This window comes from Protobothrops mucrosquamatus, unplaced genomic scaffold (assembly GCF_001527695.2).
Source record: "Protobothrops mucrosquamatus isolate PMUCROS unplaced genomic scaffold, P.Mucros_1.0 scaffold_50, whole genome shotgun sequence".
Lineage (NCBI taxonomy): Eukaryota > Metazoa > Chordata > Lepidosauria > Squamata > Viperidae > Protobothrops > Protobothrops mucrosquamatus.
Genome location: NW_015386126.1, coordinates 1,478,654 through 1,496,637, shown reverse-complemented (window position 1 = coordinate 1,496,637; position 17,984 = coordinate 1,478,654). Strand labels below are relative to the sequence as shown.

The window sequence follows — 17,984 nt, the reverse complement described above, 5'->3', positions numbered from 1 at the left end:
AGAAGACCTTAGAGGTCCTTTCTAACTCTGTTCTTCTGTTCTGGTCTGTTCTGGTCTGGTCTTTTAGTCCAACCCCCTGCTCAAGCAGGAGACCCTGGGCCATTTCAGACAAGTGGCTGTCCAGTCTTTTCTTAAAAGCCTCCAGTGATTGATGGAGCACCCACAGCTTCTGGAGGCAAGTTGTTCCATTGGTTGATTGTTCTCACTGTTAGGAAGTTTCTTCTATATTCTATTCTATATTTTATTCTATTCATTCTACATTCTATTCTACATTCTATTCTATTCATTCTATATTCTATTATATTCTATATTCTGTTCTGTTCATTCTATATTCTATTCTATTCTATTCTATTCTATTCATTCTATATTCTATTCTATTCTATTCTATTCTATTCTATTCTATTCTATTCTATTCTATTCTATTCTATTCTTATATTATATATTCTATTCTGTTCTGTTCTCAACTATGGCAACTTTCAGGTGTGTGGACTTCAATTCCCAGAATGTTATGCATGAAAGAAGACAATACGAAGTGATGTTAATAGACGGTAAAAGTGTTAAGCATTGCTTAATACTTGTCAAGTGCAGACAGACCAAAGGAAAGAGGAAGATAAATTGAGCAAACTTTCAGCTACACATTCTTCCTTTGGATAATGCGTTTTTCCGACTACCCAGATTTAAAAGGCTATCAAACTTACATTTGTTTAATGCTCCTCTTCCTTCCCTCTTTGGGGGAACACAACAAATTTTTGCTTTCTGCAGAACCAGATGAAATGGCTTTTCATTTTGTTTTTCTATTGTATTTTATCTGAGTGCTTCAATTTCTTACCTAAAGAGCTCCCAAAGTGAGCAAGCTTCATCTCCATGGAGAGAACTTCCTGCAATAAAGAAGTAACATTATCTTTTCTCCTAGGGCTAGGCACATATTGTAAGTGGCTAACATAGCACATCTTATTCTTGCCAATCTTTTGCTCCCCAAATGGGTTGAACCCCCTGCCAGCTGGAGTGTCTGGAATGAACCCATTGATACAGCTGGAGAACCCCAAGCTGGAGAAATTAGCCCTGTCAAACTCAGTAATATAGGTATCAATCCTCTCCCAATTACAAAAAGTCATTCACAACATTCTTTAAAAAGCCATCAGCAGACTTCCTTCTGCTCCTGTAAAGTTTTAATGCTGCCCACCCAAGTAACTGGTCACCCAATCAAAATTCAGACGCTTGGCAACTGACTCATCTTTATGACGGTTGCTGGTTGCTGTGTCCCAAGATCATTGATTCCCTTTTGTGACCTTCTGACAAAGTCAATGGGGAGCCCAATTCACTTAACAACCGTGTTACTAACTTAACAACTGCAATGATTCACTTAACTGGGGCAAGAAAGGTCACAAAACGGGGCAAAACTCAACAATTGTCTTGCTTAACAACAGAAAGTTTGGGCTCAATTGTGGTATATAAATAATTCCTGTTATTTATTTATATTTATTTGTTTACATCTCTGAATATGGTTGTTGTCCTGCAGAGGTTTTGTTACCAGGCTAGACAACATCATCCCAGGCAGGACAGAGTGAAATTGGCTAATAACCTTAAACCAGGTTTATTCTTACCAATCACGGCTGATTTAACAGATGCCAGAAATTGTAGAAATTCTTGGATTTGGCTTGGTGGAAAATTGTCCCAGCATCCCAGCTGAATTTGTGGTTAAATTTGTCTATGGGTTGTGGAATTGAAGCATGTTTATTATAGCCTTTGACTGCCAACGCTGCTAATCTTCTGCCTGTTGTCGCATTGCATTGTGTAAATAATTTCTGTTCTGTCTTCTTCGGGGGGGCTTAAAATGCTTTGAAGAGATGAGTTGCTTTGCAGGCAACGGCAATGCCCAGCAGCTGAAGGAATCTACTGGTGGTTCCTAAGATATTTGTGATGCCTGGGAAAATTACTCTTTGCATGGATTAGGGTTGCTGTGTTCCAGTTGGCTGCAATGGAAGGCACTTTTTTTAAAAAAATGTACCATTTGGAAGAAGGAAACCAAAGCCCAGAAATAGAAGGCCCCAACATTCCAACCTTGAACTAATCATATTCCCCTTATAGCTGCTTTCTTTGTTTAATTAGTTTATAATATAAAATACCCCAAAAATGCAAAAGAAAATAGTCGGAAAGTAAGAGTAAAGGGAAGGGAAAAATGTAGGGCAAAGGGAAAAAAGAAAGAAAAGGCGTTGACTTTTGAGTCCCTTTGGTGTAGTACAGTGTTTCTCAACCTGGGCAACTTTAAGATGGATGGACTTCAACTCCCAGAATTCCCCAGCCAGCAAAGCTGGCTGGGGAATTCTGGGAGTTGAAGTCCATCCATCTTAAAGTTGCCCAGGTTGAGAAACACTGGTGTAGTAGAATAAGATAATAGCATCAATCCTCAACTTTTTACTTTTATATAGTAACATAAGCTAGCCATTTCTATAGTTAGCCATAAGCCATAAGCTAGCCATTTCTATAGCTAGCCATAAGTTTTATATAGTAACATAAGCTAGCCATTTTTTATTAAAGATTTTTGAGATTTTATTAAATTTATACCCCGCCCTTCTCCCGGAGGACTCAGGGCGGCTTACAGCCAGTTTAAAACAGTGATACAATACAAAATTTAAAAAGATTAAAAATAACTATTTAAATTTGGCCGCTTCTACTAAAAATTTAATTTAAAACCCCTTTAAAATACCCCTAGGCCAGTCCTGCCTGCTGAAATAACCAGGTCTTAAGGGCAACAAATCTATCTAATCAGTAAAACCCAAAATCAACGTTTCATTTTTTTTCCCCACCTGAAGTACAAAGTCCAGAAGTGGTTTCCAAGTAGAAACAGAAGTAATGGTGTTTTCTTCTTTAATCAGAGCAGTCAGTTTACCCATCTCTGCTACTAACTCCGTCAACTTTTGAAGGGCACTTTGATCCCTTTAATGTTGCTCTCTTGCAAGGCTGCACGTTGGGACAATTGACACAAATTCCTTGTGTGTCTAATCATACTTGGCCAAATAAAGTTTCAGTTCAATTCAATTCAACTGCAAGGAAGTCATCTCTGGTCAGGGAGAAAACCATAAGTACTTTCCTGGAAAGACTGGAAACCGTTTAATGGACTTTTTGCTCAAAGAGGGGGGGGGGGAATGAAATGATTTATGGATTTGATGACTGAAAATGATGAGGATTAATTAAGGGGCTAGAATGATCATCAGAATGGTTAAGAGCGAGGGAAGATGATGGGTTTGAGGTAATTGACTCCAATTTTTTTAGTTATCTGTTGTTTTTTTCTTTGCGGTGTTTTCTTTTTTTCTGCTCTTTTTTATATTTATTTTTTATTTTTATTTATTTTTTATATTTATTTTTTTATTCATAAAAAAAACCTGTAATGGATGGAAGGATGGATGGATTAGAGAGAGAGATGATAGATGGATAGATAGATAGATGATAGACAGACAGAACTCATTGTTAGGAAATTTCTCCTTAATTCTAGGTTGGATCTCTCTTGGATAAACCTTTATCCATTACATTTTGTTCTTGAGCTCTGGAGAATAGCTCGACCCCCTCTTTTCTGTGACAGCCCCTCAAATATTAGAAGACTGCTATCAAGTCACCCCTATTTCTTCTCTTCCGTCCAGCTGCATCTCGCTTTCTTGCTGTGACCAGCTATGTCCTTTACAATTTGTCCTTCTGCTTTCATCTGAAAGGAAAAAAAATGTCTCCCAATTCTTGTTTGATTTGATTTTGATTTTGATTTTATTAAATTTATACCCCGCCCTTCTCCCGGAGGACTCAGGGCGGCTTACAGCCAGTTTAAAACAATAGTACAGTACAATACAAAATTTAAAAAGATTTAAAAATAACTATTCAGATTTGGCTGCTCCTACTAAAAATTTAATTTAAAACCCCTTTATTTGTATGGAATGTTTCTCACCAATCCAGAGGTGGTGTCAGCCACTTTTTCAGATGCCCTTTAATTTGACCTTAATAGATTTGAGCCTCAGAACTTGGCTACCAACATCTTTATTAAAACAAAAAACAAAAAAACCCATTTTGTACAAATTGAAGGGGTCTGTGTTTGTGTGTGTGTTAGGGAGTGGGTTCAATCCTGACTGTTGTGTTTCAGGACACATTAGTGCCCATTTCATGTTTGTGTGTTTATTCTTGATTTTAATTGAAGACTCCTTAAAAAAAAAAACTTTTCCCTTTAAAGGAAAACGTTGCAAACAAAACAGATGGCTAAAGATGTATTGATGATTTAAAAGGTCTCTGAGCAAAATTGCTATTTATTCCATCATTTTTTTAAAAAAGAACTTTTATCCTTAAAATGTTTGCTTGCAGTCCTGGGTGAAGTTCATTGGTTGCAGAGTTTGATCTAGCATTTGCTAAAAGTCGATAACATGTCTGTTGACATCAAAAGGAAATGGGTCTGAGATGCTAACCTTCACATCCTCCACATCTGAAGTTATTGATTATTGCAGAATTAGCTGCTTGGCCAATGCCCTTTGGCTGCAAATGCTACTAAATTCAGTAACAGTACTGGATTCACACATTTTGCTAAGCTGCTCCTCCACTCCTGACACCACACTCCCTTCTAACACTTACGTTACCTAGTTTGGAAAATGAAAGAAAGCAACCAAAGACCCCTCACTTCAACCAGGGCTACAAACATTCTCCTTTTCTCTCTTCCCTTCCTTGTCTGGCTACACAGGTGAAACTTCACCAGAATATAAGGAAATTATAATAAAAATAAACCAATGTAGACAGCTTAGGTCGGGGGTAGGCAACCTTGGCTCTTTTATGACTCGTGGACTTCAAATCGCAGAATTCCCGAGCCAGCCATGCTGGCTCGGGAATTCTGGGATTTGAAGTCCACGAGTCATAAAAGAGCCAAGGTTGCCTACCCCTGGCTTAGGTCAACTGTGGAATAAACACATCACTACAGTTATTCGGTTGTATATGGTAACAGAGTGGTGCTGGTTCCCTTGTGACAAACTTGAAAAAGAATTTGCATGATCTTAAATCAATACATGAACGTGTTTTTAATAGACTTGTGCTAACGGAGACTTTAAATATACAGAGGTTACATTTTTAGAATTACATCTCAGTGCTGAACCCTGAAGTTGAAAAGAAAGAAAATTGAAGACGTCGTTATTGTTGGCCGATTCAGAAACCCCAGCTGAAAACCAGATTGATGAAAACATTCGAAGCCATAACTTTGTTTCACTTGGGGCAGAAAATTAATGCAAGCCTTAGGACAATCACCACTGTTGATCTGAGTAGGCTATTGCTGTAGTAGAACCAATAGGAGGGTTAATTAATATTTGCACACAGCCTCACAAACACCTCGAATTAAATTTATTATGAAGGTTGCTGCTAATGAAAAGGAAAACGAATATGTTCATTTATGGCTTGTTGTACTGGCAGTGTTGTGTTCCCAAATGTTGTGGTTGGCTGTTCTTTGGGGAAAATATGAATAACTAAGAAGGCATGGAATAATTAATCTCTGTTGGTGCATCTGGGGGCAGGATGGGGAAGGTTGGTTTGCTCAATCTCGGGGTGGATTAAAACATAAACTGCTGTTTATTGCAACACCAACTATTCTGCAAGGGATCGTTCCTAAGTGCCACTGTCTTTTACTTCCTGCATTTAATTTGTTGTTTAGGAATCAACCCATGTACACCACCGAGGATGCATTTGGTAACCTGTTTCGGCTCCTCCAATAACCCAGCTGGGGGCATCCTATACAAGTAGTCCTCGACTTGTGACCAAATCGAGCCCAACATTTACGTTGCTAAGCAAGACGGTTAAGTGAGCGTTGTCCCATTTTACAACCTTTCTTGCCACAGCTGTTAAGTGAATCACTGCAGTTGTTAATTTAGTAACGTGGTTGTTAAGTGAATCCGGCTTCTCCATTGACTTTGCTGGTCAGGTCACCAAAGGGGAATCACATGACCCCAGGAGGCTGCAACCGTCATAAATACAAGTCAGTTGCCAAGCGCCCGAATTTTGATCATGTGACCGTGGGGACACTGCAAGGGTTGTTAAGTGTGAAAAGCAGTCCTAGCTCGCTCTTTTCAGGGCCTCTGCAACTTCAAAACAGTCACTAAACGAATGGTTGTCAGTCGGTAGCTAACCATGGTTGAGGTGCAAGTTTGGCCTGCAAAAAAAAGCCCAAGTTCTAGAACAGTGTTTCTCAACCTTGACAATTTTAAGGCATGTGGACTTCAGCTCCCAGAATTCCACAGCCAGCAATGCTGGCTGTGGAATTCTGGGAGTTGAAGTCCACATGCCTTAAAATTGTCAAGGTTGAGAAACACTGTTCTAGAAGCCTTGTTCTTTAGCGCCATCTAGCGACCGCTGTGGGCATTGCAGCCCCACTCTCTCGTGTCGGGGTCGGTTTCATAGGACCGGAGGGCGCGTGGCGTGAAAGTGGTCCGAACAAGCCGCGGCCTGTCCGGGGAGGGTCCCGCGAGCCCGTCCCGAGCCCGGGTCCCGCGGGACGTTGCAAAGCAGCGCCGCCATCCCGGCTCCTGCCCATTAGGTAGGCGAAAGGCGCATTCACACCTGGGCGGGGTGGGGCTGGGGCGTGGAGAGTGTCACGCAGTCGTTTATTTGGAAGCAAGCCCTCCTTCCCTCCCCCCGGCCCCAATTCAAAGTTTGCGCGGCTTTTTCTTCCTGGAAAGCGCGTCCACACGTGCGTGCGTGTCGCGCGTCTGCCTGCTGCAAAAGCCGGGCGGGACAGGCAGGGCCGCTCCTCGCTCTCAGTCCTCCCCGGCTGGCGCTGCGGGTCTCCCGCCTCCGGCTGGGTGAGTATGGCGGGAGCCGTGGCCCCGTTCAGACGACGCTTGCTCGGGCTCTTGTGGGAGATGCGTGCTCGGTGCTCGTCGAGAGCCCGGCGGTCGGGAGGGCTGGAATACACCCGCGTCGCTTCCGAGCTATACCATTTCAGACAAGTGACTGTCCAGCCTCTTCTTAAAGACCTCCAGTGATGGAGCACCCGCAACGTCTGAAGGGAAGCCGTTCCACTGGTTAATTGTCCTCACAGTTAGGAAGTTTCTCCTTAATTCCAGGTTGCTTCTCTCCTTGATTATTCTCCATCCATTGTTTCTTGTCCTGCCTCCAAGGTCCTTTCCAACTCTATTATTCTATGTTCTTCCGTACTTTTTCCCCCAAAAGTAGACATAAGGGTTAAAAACAACTTAAACATTTGGACTGCTGTGATAGCACTTGATTGATTTCTGCTGAAGGCAGTCTATTGAAGTGAAGCATTCTTTGTCTAATACTATGGTTAAAAACATCAGCCTTGTCAATTTTGTTATTCCCTTGTGACTAATTAAAGTTATTTGATTCTTCCTCAGATCCAAACCTGACCATGGACTTGGGGGTCAACCTGGAAATTGTCAGACCCTTTTTGGGCAAATATCGTTCCTTTGTGGGGCGCTGCTGTCAAAAATGCACCCCAAAGAGCTGGGTAAGGAATTGATGGAAAGGGAGGGATAAAGAAAGCTGGCTTGATTGTATCAAAAATCTATTTTTTTGTTCGGCGTTTTATTCTGTTTTTATTGGGTTCCCACGCTGCTGATGAGCCAACGTGGAAAAAACTCGGTTTTCTTGAATTCCTGTTGCTTCCTTTTTTCCTGTAGAATTGGGGAGAGGGGGTTAACCCAAGCCAAATCTGGTCTTTGGGCCGGTGCCTATATATTTATTTTTATTATNATAATAATAATAATAATAATAATAATAATAATAATAATAATAATAATAATAATAATAATAATAATAGTAAAGTTGGAAGGGACCTTGAAGGTCATCTAGTCCAACCCCCTGCTCAGGCAGGAAACCCTATACCATTTCGGACAAATGGCTGTCCAGTCTCTTCTTAAAAACTTCCAGTGTTGGAGCATTCACAACTTCTGGAGGCAGATTGTCCCACTGGTTAATTGTTCTCACTGTCAGGAAGTTTCTCCTTAGTTCTAGATTGCTTCTCTCCTTGATCAGTTTCCACCCGTTGCTTCTTGTCCTGCCTCCAGGCGCCTTGGAGAATAGCTTGACTCCCTCTTCTTTGGGGCAGCCCCTGAGATATTGGAAGACTGCTATCATGTCCCCCCTCGTCCTTCTCTTCATTAAACTAGACATACCCAATTCCAGCAGCCGTTCCTTGAAATTTCCAGAAGTAGGTCTTCTGAAACCGTCAAAAGGAGGAAATTAGTGCACAGAGATAATCCTCAGCTTATGACCACTTGTTTAACAACTATACTGGCTGGGGAATTCTGGGAGCTGAAGTCCATGCGGTCAAGATTGGGAACCCCTGACCTAGAGCATCTGGTATATCACTTATGGAGAGAGAGAGAGCTCAGTTCCCTTCTTCTGGGTTAGGAAGATCGATGTCCTAATAAGGACAAAGCCGTGGTCATTTGTAATGTCTTGTGCTGTTGTCCTCTTGTAGCTGGGAGGACAGAGAAGGCTCTTGATTTTGAGGGCCAGAAGGGCAGAGGAGCTGCAGTCTTTAAATTGTGTCCTTTTTGATCTTCAGGGATTTTTCTTTCACAAGCCCCTGGCTTCCATGGGATTTCGCAATGTGATCAAGATAACAGAAGAAAACACCAGGTGAGTTGAGTTGAGGAGAGGGGAGGGGGATGAATCCAACACATTCGTTTCTACTCATGGCTAAGCTTGCAAAGTGGCTTGGCTTCCACCTTGGTGTATGCTTAACCCACCTTGGTGTATGCTTAACCATGCTTGGAGGATGTTGTCTTCTCCTGCAATCTCCGTAGGAACTTTACAATCGTAAAACGTAGGCATTCGATGGTAACTTCTACATCAGGGTGGGGAACCATGGGCCCTCTTATGACTTGAGCCATGCTGGCTCAGGAATTCTGGGGGTTGAAGTCCGCAAGTCATAAAAGGGTCATGGTTCCCCACCCCTGCCCTTTAACACAATATAGTTTCATGAATGGAGGCAAATACACTTGTGCCAGGATAATGTGGCAGGATCCAATCTGGGTCGGTCACCAGGACCAGAGATTCAGTCTTCCAAGCTTTTGGACTTGTGCTGGAGGTCAACCTCGGAGAATTTCTCTCTACCGGAATGTCCTTAATGTTATCAAGATTGGGAAATCCTGTCCTAAAGCCTCCATGACTTAAGGAGAGAGAAAGCTCAGCTCCCTTGTTCTGGGTCAGGAAGATCGATGTCCGAATGAGGACATTCTGGTGGAGAGAAGTTCCCTCACGACGGGCTCCAGGATGAGTCTGGAACCTCTGAAGACAAAACCTCTCATCCCGATGACCGACCCAATTGGGATCCTACAACAGTATAGTTTGCATTTTGTCCAAAGCAGTAAACTGGGAAAGATATTAGCTGTTGTACAAGCCAGTTTTAACCCAAAGGGACCCTCTCAGTTAACATTTCTGCCGACTCTGCTTATGTCAGTGGGATGCGCAGGATTAAGTCTTGTTAAGCTTCTGCTTATGAGAATATCTGGGTCCTTCTTTCTAAGACCCGCTGCGTTTGACTTAAATCACTGACTTTCTGTTGCTCTTGATTTTTCTTATTATTTTTCTCTCCTATTCCTGTCTCCCATCTCCTCTGAATTAATACAGTATGTAGATAACAAAGCTTTTTCCCTCATAGGAGCTGAGTGAGGATTAGAGACTTTATCCTCATTAGCCTGATTCCTAATTACTTTAATTGCACTTCATGAGGTTCTTTGAAAACTAAAATCCCTAAAGTGCTCAGTGTTGTTAACAGCAGGGAGGAGAGAAAAGATTTGATGGAAAGGAAAGATTTGGGGTTTTTTTCTTCTTCTCTTTTTAAATAGGAGGCCATCCACTTGGGCCCTTCCAGATCTCTTTAGAGCTGCGTGTTACTCCTGACATTTACACAACCGTGCTTTGGAGGAATCAGCCAAGCCATTGATTTGCAGAGATTATGTTTTGTGCAAATTGAGCCATTGTTAGTGGGGTGTGTACCAGTGCTGCATTTGGAGCCGCTGCTCTCTTTTCCCCATTTTTAATCTGTGGCAAAATCAAGGTGGTGACCACAACGAACTAGCCCCCTTTTAGTGGACCGTGGACAGGCTTAGTTTGTGTATTTGTGACCTTGACAACCACCCTCGTGGATAACCCCTCACCTGTGGCACGTGATGGTTGCTGTTTTTAACTGATGTGGTCCTTTGGTTCCAGGTACAGAGGCTGGCTTGTAAGGAGGCTGTGTCACTTCCTGACTGTATGTGACTGGAGGCTTTCTGCTGAAATGCCACCCAATCTCCAAGAAAGACTCTTTCACACCCAAAGGTATTGCTGTGAGATGGAGACTTCGCTCGTTGGGGGTGTAGCCCACACTTGTTGGACATCTTTTGATTGACATCCATTTCATTTACCTTGGTCGATACTCCACGCCTAAGGATTCAGATGGCTTATAACACATCAGGCCGAGTACGATTAAAGTTAACCAAAACAAAAGCATAAATCACATTCTAGCCAACCCAATACACCAGACTCCAGGATTGTGAGATCTTCCCAAAATGCTTTCCTTGAAAACTACCTTCACAACAATGCTTCTAAAATGTAATCAGAATATCAGAGCTGGAAGGGACCTTGGAGGTCTTCTAGTCCAACTCCCTGCTCAAGCAGGAAACCCTATACCATTCTGGACAAATGGCTGTCCAGTCTCTTCTTGAAAACCTCCAGCGATGGAGCAGCCACAACTTCTGGAGGCAAGCCGTTCCACTGATTAATTGTTCTCACTGTTAGGAAATTTCTCCTTCGTTCTAGGTTGCTTCTCTCCATGGTTCATTTCCATTCATTGCTTCTAGTTTTGCCTTCAGGTGCTTTGGAAAATAGGTTGACCCCCTCTTCTTTGTGGCAGCCCCTAATCAGAGGCAGAGATAGTCCAGGTATCCCAGATACGAGACAAGACAATGGACTTCCTTCAGTGGAGGAGGCCTCTGGCAACTCTTCTCTTCAACGTGAGAATGTGGATTGCCCAGCATGATTAGAGCAGATCCCTTCCGGTTATTAAACCAATCACCACGGACATTAAGGGAGATACGTGACAATAACCTGCCAACTTCCTCATTGGTTTAAGTGTGGTTTTACCAAAGAAGTATAAAGGGGTACTAATACTTCACGTGTCTTTTAAGCTATTTTCAGATCTTTCTTTGCGGCTGTGTTGTTTCATCTACTATCCCAAAGCTCCTGGGGAACGGTCTCCGATTGTTATGTGCGCTTCTTGAACCTTTGTGCTGGCCTGTGATAGAGAAGTTACAGGCTGGCTGTTGCAACCAGGGTTTGTTAAGGCAAAGTTGCTAAAATCCCTTGGTGATTGAATACTTCTTGATGAGTGACATGGAAGATGGTGGTGTGTCCCTTGTGAACAGTTAATGCACTGCGGAAAGTGGGAGCCTGCCATTTCAAAAAGTATCATTGTGAATTGTGTAGATTTTTATACAGAAAAATGACTAATGCACGGTAGTTTTTAAAAAGGGGGCTTTAAAAATACATATTATGGAAACTGCAGGGCCAAAAAGATCAAGAAGGAAATGCAGAGACTAAAAGCAAAAGATACACTGGAGAAGGGGTGGAAACACACACAAACAAACAATGATGCTAGTGGGCCTTTATGTGCTTGCATAAGAGTAATTAAACCTCATTTTTTAAAATTTGTGTTACCCTTTGCTTGGAATTATTTTACCGAAAAAGGGGAGGGGATCATATTAATTGACCACCATAAAGCCATCTCCAGGGTTAAATAAATTCGTTGATAAAATGACATATTGTATATCTTAACCAAGTTATCTCCCTCTGTTTTGTAAAGCCATGCATCCCTTGGGGAGAAACCTTGCCTTTTCTGGGGGGAAAAATGGTTTTTTAAAAAAAAATTGAAAAAAGAACCTTATGTTTTCCAGCATCCTGAATGACTGGAGCAAATTCAAAAGAATTCTGTGATGTGATTTCTTTTCAAGTCCAGAGAGGGGTTTTAAAACACAAATATTTTGTGTTTTTTAAATTGCAGTGCTGAAGTTCTCAGCCTTTGGAACCTCTTGTGTAAAAAAAGGTCAAGGAAAAGAACTTTCCACCTGACCTTCCTGCTCAAAAGATGATGCTGGAAGTTTGAAAGAGCAAAAACCAAAACCAACAGAGTGCGTCATATTTTCACAAGGGATTCTGTCGTGCGACTGATGTGTTCATTTTGCCCACTTTCTGTGGCAAAATGTCATACAGAGTCTGTCCGTCACTTTTGAGGCTTTTTCTCTTTTCCTTCTCTCAACCAGAGTGCAAGAGGCTGTGTCCCTAAAAGGCGCAGGGGATGCTGCAAGGACCGACTTGTCTGCAGAAGAGTGGATGAAAGAGATCCAGAGAATTCTCTGCCAGATACAAGCCCCCCTCTCTCCTTTCCTCTTGAGGTGGGTCCCCAGCTTGGCTCTGCCTGGACGAATTGAGGGGTGGAAATGTTTGAAAGAGAAAGAGGGATTGCTGGGCTTTTCCCACTTGCAGCCCAGAGCAGCTGGCTGCATTCACGTGCATTTGGTGCAACCTTCTCTGGCAACCCAGCGGGGGCCCACCTGGAGAGGAGGTCTATCCAGCTTCTCCCAGAAGGTGTCCAGGATCTTCCCCAGCTTGGGGATCTTTGGATTTTTGAGTAAATACTGGGTTGCAATTCAATGGCTCTGGGGTATATTTAAGCACGGCGTAGGTACTTCTTTCTGACTTTCCCCAGTCAGAAGATAGGCCTGGAATGCCATCCAGCCCTGCCCCCGAAAATCTCATTAGAACATTGGTATGGCCTCCTGTCCTGGTTCAGCCTCTGCAGGTCTTGTGAGTGGGGAAAATGGGGGCAGCTCCTAAAGGGGTCTCTCCCATTACGTGAATGAGGGCGGGGAATTTCCCAGGTTGTGCACTGCAGGAATTTGACAACAGTGCTTAGAGGCCTTTAAAGAGAATTTATTCTTGCTTGTAGCGAGATGGGCGGCAGACAGACTTAAGTAGATAGATAGATAGATAGATAGATAGATAGATAGATAGATAGATAGATAGATAGATAGATAGATAGATAGATAGATAGATAGATAGATAGATAGATAGATAGATAGATGATAGATAGATAAAATTTATCTTCAACCACTGCTCTGCAGACAAACTTTTAGGAATTTTAAGATTAAGAATGTGTAAACTCGCCCCTAGATTGACTACGAGGCTACTACTTATTATGGTGTTATGAAAATTATGTTGGGGATTGCTTATGCTGTGTTTACAGTAATTGATGATATGATAGTTATTCTTTACGTTATATATTTTTGATCACTGATAAGCCATTTAGCTTTTCCGAACACCTCTTTTTGACGGTCTGGTGATGATAATAATCAACAATTTTCTGTTTTCCATGGCAGGGCCAAAAAACCTGCCCTTTGCATTGTGACAAGCCTCCATCCTCTTCCCCCATTTCTTAGGAGCCTTTTAGAATGCTAAAAAACGATTTAAAAATTCTTAAGGATTTTATCCTGACGTTATTTGAGCTTAGATTTGCAAGTCAAACCCTTGGGAGCCATACAAATTGCTACATAATTTTTTCCCCCTTTGCTAAGATCACATTAGCATGCAAAGCAATGCTCAGTCATAACCTGGTTTATTTTTTAGCACACGGTCCAAAGTCACCTTTAGTTGTAAACTCAATGATTTCTTGGGGGGGGGCAGGGATAAATTTGCAGAGTCCGACAATGAATGCACCTAACCACACACCAAAGCAGGTGGTGACACTCCAAAATGTCATGGATTTGCCTTCCTACCGGTAGTTGGACAGGAATCTTCAGAGCAAGATGAGGGGAACTTGTTGAAAAATACAGCAGATGATCAAATATACCCGGAGTGTATTGTTCAACCCCTCTTTAGAAGCTGCTAATAAGCTTGCACAGACTTGCTGAGCTGAGTGCGCTTCTTCTCTGACCCTTAACATCTTTTCTTCCTTTAGGTTCTGCCACTGGGTTCTGCTAAAATTCCTGACCCGGATGTTCCTCAAAGTGATAGTCCACAAAGGGCAGCTGGAGATGGTGCACAGAGCAGGAGAGGTGATAAGAGAGCAGGTCTTCCTGAGATGTTTATAAAGCCTTAGTAAGGCCACACCTGGAATCCTGCACCCAGCTTTGGTCCCCACATTATAAAAAAGATGTTGGGGCTTTGGAAAAGTGTATAGAAGAGCAACTAAGATGACTAAAAGCCTGGAGAAAATAGAATAAGAATAAGAATAGAGTAGAGTAGAGTAGAGTAGAGTAGAATAGAATAGAATAGAATAGAATAGAATAGAATAGAATAGAATAGAATAGAATAGAATAGAATAGAATAGTTTGGTCACTTTATCGAAGAATGAGATGAGATTGGTTTTGCGTGATCTGTTTTTAACAAATCTGTGCTTGTTGCTAGTTATGACTTTGTTTGTTTCTAGTTTTCACAGATCTGTTTTTTTATTATCTTTTCTAGGATCTTCCCAGGTATTGATATTAGACTGATTGGTCTGTAGTTTCCTGGGTCTGTTTTTTCCCCCAGCCCTTTGACTAAAACATATGAAGAACGGTTGGGTATGGCTAGTCTAGAGAAAAGAAGGACTAGGGGTGACATGATAGTAGTATTCCAGTATTTGAGGGGCTGCCACAAAGAAGAGGGGGTCAACTTATTTGCCAAAGCACCAGAAGGCAGGACAAGAAGCAGTAGATGGAAACTAGTCAAGGAGAGAAGCAACCTGGAATTAAGGAGAAACTTCCTAACAGAACAATTAACCAGAGGAAGGTCTTGCCTTCAGAAGTTGTGGGTGCTTCATCACTGGAGGTTTTTAAGAAGAGACTGGACAGACACTTGTCTCAAATTGTATAGGGTGTCCTGCTTGTGCAGGGGTTGGACTAGAAGACCTCCAAGGTCCCTTCCAGCTCTATTCTGATTGATTGATTGATCTTTCCCCATGGGAATGATTTGGGAAAAGAAATGGATAATTGGATAATTGAAGATGCAGTTAGCTAGGCAAGGCTTCTGGGTGATAATATCCCTGACCCTTCTACATCATCCAAAGGGCTTTTAAGGGTTGAGCATTGGATCCTAGGGGGAAGTTAGATAGGGGCCATCAAGATGAGCTTGGCTCCTGGTGACTTTAGACAAATGCTTGTCATCTTGACCTTATTTTAGTAATAAGTTATTAGCAGCATTTCCAAAGGCATTCTAATAGTTGTAGCTTCAGACGGTCACTAAACTAATGGTTGTAAGTCAAGGACTACCTGTATTTTGGAGTGCATGCTCATGCAATTCTCTCTTGCTGGAACTTAATCTCTATATTTTTCCCCTACCCACCAGGCTAATACTCCTATGGTTTTCCTTTCCACTCACAAGTCTCATCTGGATGGGCTGTGGCTTCCGTTCCTTTTGGCCTCCCAGGGTGTAGCCATCCCTCGAGTGGCTTGGGAGAACAACACCTTCACTCCCTCCTACAGGTAGATTCATCATCCTGGAAAAGATTTTAATCTTTCTTTAAAATCTATTTTATTACATTATTATGAATCCTAAGTAATGTATTATTTTGATACAGGGGTATTTGTACAGTATTAATGAGAGATTATTAACACATTAGTTTTAGATAAGTTGGAATGGAATGGAATAGAATAGAATAGAATAGAATAGAATAGAATAGAATAGAATAGAATAGAATAGAATAGAATAGAATAGAATAGAATAGAGCTGGAAGAGACCTTGGAGGTCTTCTAGTCCAGCCCTCTGCTCAAGCAGGAGAACCTATACCATCTCAAGATGGAGATGGAGAAAAAGGAAGATGTTTATGTCAGTGTTAACTGTGATTTGAAATAATCAGTATTCATGACCATCAGGTTTAAATTTTATGTCCAAAACTAAAGATAGCCTTTATAAACAACTGCAAATTGCATCAGAATAATTGTTGTGCAATAAAAGTTTTTGTCTTAAGCTGAATACTTAATAGTAACATCTCCACTGCATTGTTACTTCTTATTGCTTCTGCATGCTAAAAAGAAACAATAGGCAAAATAAACAATGACATATTAATTTGACATGCAAGCCAGTTATAAGTTGGACTTGTATCCATAGGAGTGAGATCCTATACTTTCTCATGCCTTTCTCCTGGATTCTCACGAAACTCGGAATAATACTTTTCCTTGTTCCAATTGATTATCTGAAAATATAATTGTCCCATGCTAACACAGGGCAGGATAAATTTTGGTTCTGCATAGTGCAGTCTTTAAAATAAAGTCAGGGTTCAAAGCCATTTTACCCCTAAACTCATTAAGTGACATTAAGCACCATTTCTTAGTTTGCGGGTCCCTGAGATGCAAATATGTAAACTTCATTTAGAACCATACGGTTGAAAGGGACCTCGGAGGTCATCCACTCTGACCCCCTGCCCAAGACACGAGACCTTATTCCACGAGGCCTGTCCAATCTTTTCTTAAAGACCTCCTGGGTTTTCTACGGAGTCTTTCTTTTCCTTCCCTTGCTTTCACTTTTCTCCTCTTTTTTTTGAAATGTGTGTGGGAGGCTCTGTCTTGGAAAAAGCTTTTACCATTTGTTTCTAATAAATCCAATTCCGGGAGTCTTTTTAAATGAAATAACAGCATTTTAATCATTTGCAGGATGTGTTCTGCCCACAACCAAGATACGGAATTTAGCTTTCTATCTGGAGAGGTTTGGGGGTCTTGAGTCACCCTATTAAAAGATGCACAATTCAGAACCAAGCTTTTTTTAAAAAAAAACCCAACTTAACCAGACCCTGCAGACCCAGTGCACCCTTAAATGCATGTTTGTCTTTATTTTTGCACACTTTCCATGACTTCTGAGCCCCTGGGCTGAAGCTACGATCACATTTTCCTTCCTCGCAAGGAACTTAACCCGTGACTTTCAGGTTTCAAGCGGTATTTCTCCCTATTTGGAAAAATAAATGGCTTTTCTACTTCAGCATGCCAAAGGCAGTGAAGATTTGCCAGAGGTAGACTCCTGCCCTGTATAGCAGGTTTCTCCCAGTATATCTGAATATTTTTTTAAAAAACAAAACGCCAGCCACAGTTTTTCTCTGAGTGAACTAACAGCTTTCTTATCTTCTTGATCAGGGCTCTGCTGGCTTCGCTGGGAGGGGTGTTCCTGCCCCAGGGAATGGGGCAGAGATGGGACGGTGACGAAGGCGCCCTCTCCAGAGCCGTGGTGGCTTCCGTGAGTTGAATGCTTGATCCTTGGAGCAGGGAAATGCTGGACTCTTTGGGGAAAGGCTGGACTCTTTGTCCTTTGGGACAATCCACAATGTAATTTTCAAGTTTTCACGGCCGGGGGGGAAGAACAAAGAACAGTCCCAGAGAGCCTTTCGCACTCTCTGGAAATTGTCTTCACGCACACAGCCCTTGTGATCGTACCTTCAAATATGTTTTGTTTTTTTTTTAAAGAAAAAAGAAAGGAAGAAAGAGTGTTCAAAGAGCAGCTGAGATTCTCCTTCATTGCAGGCCTTAATTGAGGTTGCTGTTTCTGCTCTTCTAAAGGAGACGCGCAAAGGAAGATGTTGTCATTTGTAGCTATTGTGAATGGCCCCTTGCGGTTCAGTCGGCATAGAAGTGTTAGAAATCCTTTGAACATTTTGCATTTGACTGTCTGCAGATTTTTTTTTTTCCCCACTCTTGATTCTTTTTGATGGGCACGTGGGCAGTTGCATGTAATCTGCCTGTAATAATTGGTCCTGATAAAGTGGACTTGCAGATTTCATTATTGTGGCCGTCTCTCCGGATGGCCTATTACCTATTCCTTGAGCATCTCATGATTATCGCTTTGTTGTTTGTATCTTATGTTTTATGTTGATTGCTTTTATTTAGTATCTAATTATTATTATTATTTATTGGATTTATATACCGCCCTATCTCCCTTACGGGACTCAGGGCGGTGAACAGGCGATAATAAAAACCACGATAAATATACACAAATTTCTGTTCTAAAAA

General features: G+C 41.8%; 1 protein-coding gene across 1 annotated transcript in view; it reads left to right on the top strand.

Annotated features, from left to right (window-relative positions):
- Positions 1–5,675: 5,675 nt before the first annotated feature.
- Positions 5,676–17,984, top strand: part of GPAT2 (glycerol-3-phosphate acyltransferase 2, mitochondrial) — a 28,239-nt gene continuing 15,930 nt past the window's right edge. Inside the window, exons 1-8 of the mRNA XM_029283257.1 lie at positions 5,676–5,700; positions 7,362–7,474; positions 8,537–8,610; positions 10,186–10,296; positions 12,276–12,407; positions 13,970–14,066; positions 15,337–15,473; positions 17,115–17,214. Of these exons, the coding sequence (XP_029139090.1) occupies positions 5,676–5,700; positions 7,362–7,474; positions 8,537–8,610; positions 10,186–10,296; positions 12,276–12,407; positions 13,970–14,066; positions 15,337–15,473; positions 17,115–17,214 (789 nt within the window). The remainder of the gene's footprint in view (positions 5,701–7,361; positions 7,475–8,536; positions 8,611–10,185; positions 10,297–12,275; positions 12,408–13,969; positions 14,067–15,336; positions 15,474–17,114; positions 17,215–17,984) is intronic.